At 45.4% G+C, this 3837-nt stretch overlaps 1 protein-coding gene across 1 annotated transcript; it reads left to right on the top strand.

The window, feature by feature from the left end:
- Positions 1-470: 470 nt before the first annotated feature.
- Positions 471-3112, top strand: LOC147608216 (protein GRAVITROPIC IN THE LIGHT 1-like). The gene is made up of 3 exons (XM_086789015.1): positions 471-652; positions 791-929; positions 1181-3112. The coding sequence occupies exon 3, from the start codon at positions 1214-1216 to the stop codon at positions 2708-2710; it is 1497 nt and encodes a 498-aa protein (XP_086645141.1). The 5' UTR covers positions 471-652; positions 791-929; positions 1181-1213; the 3' UTR covers positions 2711-3112.
- Positions 3113-3837: the final 725 nt, after the last annotated feature.

Raw genomic sequence — 3837 nt, forward strand, 5'->3', positions numbered from 1 at the left:
GACTAAGGGTGGCTGCACACTTGTATGGTTAGGAATTCTTGGTTCATTCAAAATGGTGTCAGTTAACTTTTTATATGCACAATGTCAATGCTATCCAACTCGTTTGAGGGCTGAGATCATGGGAATAAGAGTAATCGAGTTCTTAACAAAATGGGCCACGCATTATGAGTGCCGGACAGCTAAATTTATACATACCACATATATATATATATATATATTTATTTATTTATATATGAATATTATACATATAGGTTTATTTTTGGGGGCGTTACGAGACTTTCGGCGCCACTGGGCCCACAGTTGAGGGCCACGCTGGCAGATGCGCCACAGGTGGACAACAGGAGCCACATAGGCAGTCCTATCGACACATATACATCTGCCACGTAGGGCCCAGATGACCTTCTGGTTGGCCACGTGGGACGGCGGGAGTTTTCGTGTCCTTTTCGCCCAATACAGGCTTCGATCTCTCCAACGACGCCCTCCGGAGTCCGGAGTCTGTACAGTCTAATCCTACCCCTAAATACCAACCCTAGCTCTTGCCCTCTTTCGGCCCCCAACCCTAATTTTCCTGCCCCCTCTCTGCCATGAGAAGGAACCATCATTGCCTCCTCAATCGGTTGCCCTGTCGCTCCTTGCTCCTCCCACCCGCTTGGTAAGCTCTCTCTTTCTCTGTTTTCGCCACCATCCGTTTCGTTTTTTAAATAAGTTCCGACTTCATAGAAGCACCGCCATAGCTAAAGCTTGGAGCTCAATTGAGCAAGAAGGTTTGTGTGTCTTCTGTTCAATCTAGGATTCACAAGGAGGTGCACTTCTGGGTTTTGCGACCGGACGAAAGCAAAGTATCATTAGCTCTGCTGTGCTGAGAGCTCTCTCGTAGTACAGTTATCGCATGGTCTAGCAACACATTCAGTCACAAGTTCTGCTCTTAGGTAAGAGAGTTCTGCTCAAGTACAAGTTTTGGCCACAATCCAGAGGCACTTTCAGATGCCAATTTATGTACAACGTACTTAATTGCATGCCCTTTATTTGTTTTCTCCACACACGTCATGTCTGCCATGTGTGGACAACACTAATCTCCGCATGTCTGTCATCTTGCTGTCATGAGGTCTGCATGCCTGGCATGTTCGTACAACTGTATGCATGCATCTTCTCACCTTGCCGTACATTCACATGACTGCAGGAAAGCTTCCTGGCGACTCCCGCTCATAGTGAAATGGAGTCAATTAAACACACTTCACATAATGGAAATGGAAATGGCTATGGCAAGGAGATTCCTGCCCGGTCCCACAGAACCAGGCTTCCCAATGGGAAGCTCTTGCACAAGGCCGTTGCAGTGGCTGCCGCATGGGAGGATTCCCCAGGAGTGAGCGAAACACTCACTTCTAATGGGAGTAGCACCATCTCTACATCATCCATCGATGCAGAATATGCAGATGCTGAAAGTCAGCAATCTTTGTCATCTCCATCATCAGCAGATCAGAGCCAGCTTCCTCTTAAAGTTCATGCAATGGAAGCCCTAATCTCCAGCATCTTCTCCACTGTTTCCTCTCTGAAGAATGCCTATATGCAGCTTCAGTCTGCACATGTGCCTTATGATGCGGGCAAACTGCAGCTCGCAGATGAAGCCGTGATTGCCGAGCTAAAAAGGCTCTCTGAATTGAAGCAATCTTATAGGAAACGACTGGCTACAACTTGTTTGGGTCATGTTCGAGAAGAAGTATCTGAAGCACATGCAGAGGTGGAGAGCAAGGAAAAGATTCCGACATCTTATGAAGGAGTCGTCAGCAACTTCCACTCTGAGATTCAGACGAAAGATGTGGCCATGGAGAGTTTGAAGGATATGCTTGCACAGACCACGCTTAAAAAGGAGAAGCTAGAAAGGCGAGTAAAGAGGTTAGAGCAGAGGCTGGCAAGAGACTCTCTTGTGAATTTCTCCAACAATGATACTTCACCCACTCCACAGCTGCTTGAATCTGCTGTACTGGGAGCATCAGAAGCCTCGAGGGCCTTCTCAAAGCTGCTGATTTCTCTTATGAAAACGGCACAGTGGGATTTGGATGCTGCAGCTAATTCTATTGAGTCAGGAATCAGCTATCTGCGAAGGACGCACAAGAAGTTTGTGTTTGAATCCTATGTTTCCCACCGCATGCTGAATGGTTTTGAGAGCGAGAATTTCCACATCAGTGGTGAGAGCCTTCCATCAACTCCTAGTCCTGACCATGGCAGACAACAATGCTTCAAGGAATTTCAAGAGTTGAGAACAAGGGACCCTGCAGAGACAGTTTTTGCCAAACCAGAGAGCTTATTTGCCAAATATTGCTTGAAAAAGTTTCTAGATTTGATTCACCCTAAGATGGAAGAATCATTCTTTGGAAACATTGAGCACAGAAAACAAGTGTCAAGTGGTACTCATCCTGGTAGCCAATTTTACCTTAGTTTTCTAAAACTTGCTAGGGCAATGTGGGTGCTGCACAAGCTGGCATTCTCCTTCAAGCCCAATGCTCGCATCTTTCAAGTAAAACGGGATACAGATTTTTCACCTCTGTACATGGAAAGCATTGTACAAATGATGGAAATAGATGTGAGTGCTCCTTGTGTGAGACCAAAGGTGGGCTTTACAGTCATGCCAGGTTTTCGGGTGGAAAACACTATTATAAAATGTCAGGTGTACATAACAGCCACAAGGTTGGACGAGCCAGTGCAGGTGTAACTACTGTTAGATCACTTATAGCCTCTTGTATGAGTAGGAGTGTCAAAATAAAAGTTCTCCATGGCGTGCTGTTGGAAGCTTAAGCAGTGCTTTAGCATGAAATATCTATGTAATGCATGTGTATCATCAAGCATGTGCATATGTTTTTGACCTCATAGTTAAATTAGTCGCACACAAGATGGTTTTCAGCCTGTTGCATTTCTCAAGATTTTTGAGTCTTGGTGCTGGACTTCATGCACTTGAATGTAAGAACCAATGATGTGACATGAAAAATTGACACCTCTAAGCTGGTGGCAAGAAGTGCTCTTTTGATATCAGAGAAAAGACCGGTCTCCTATGTTATGATGTATGAGTGTGAGTTCATTTTCCATTAGTTGATAACCTCTAGAATCTTTTTGTACAGCAACTGACTATCTTCCCGTTTACCAGTATTGGGTTGACGGAAAACGTATCAAGATATACAGTCAAGTGTCCTTGTAATGTAATGTCTAACAGATCTGGACAATTCGTCTAAAATATTTCGTGCATGGCTGACAATGCGTCAGAATCTGGAGGCCCTGTGCATTGTTGTCAATTCCTTCATTCCTCAGACTGCTGATGTGTCAAGCGTGTGCGCCGCCTCCCGTCAACCCTGACAGCTGTGAATGGTGAGGGTTGTCCTTTCCCAGAGAAAAACGGCTTGTGGCTGCCTTCCGTCATTTCTTTTCCTCACAGGAAAGGTCTTCCCATGGCTTGCCCTGGTCCTTTTTCGTCTACTTTCGGGGAGTAACTGCATCGCACCCTTAATCATAGGGAGTCGTTCTCAGTTGCCATTTTCCAAGGAAATCAGTCTCTTGCAAAGCTAGTTAGCTAACACAAGCTGTCTTTGCTTGTGACAAGCTAAGCTATCCAGCACTCACTTTGCTCCTGGCAAGCTGATTCTGGGGCTATCCCCTTCTGAGTTCAGGCTAGTGCTTAGTATTTTATTACAAGAGCTGGGTCTAGGCTGGACTGGAACCACCCATTCTTGTAGGCCTTTCAAAACATCACCCTACTCGCTTGGTCACTTGGAACAATCAGGGCTATGGAGGGTGCCTAACCATCTTAGTAAATATGGAATTATAGATCAGCTTCACTCCTTTGTCGTG

Source organism: Cibotium barometz, chromosome 53 (genome assembly GCF_041138505.1).
Source record: "Cibotium barometz isolate CiBa-2024 chromosome 53, ASM4113850v1, whole genome shotgun sequence".
Lineage (NCBI taxonomy): Eukaryota > Viridiplantae > Streptophyta > Polypodiopsida > Cyatheales > Cibotiaceae > Cibotium > Cibotium barometz.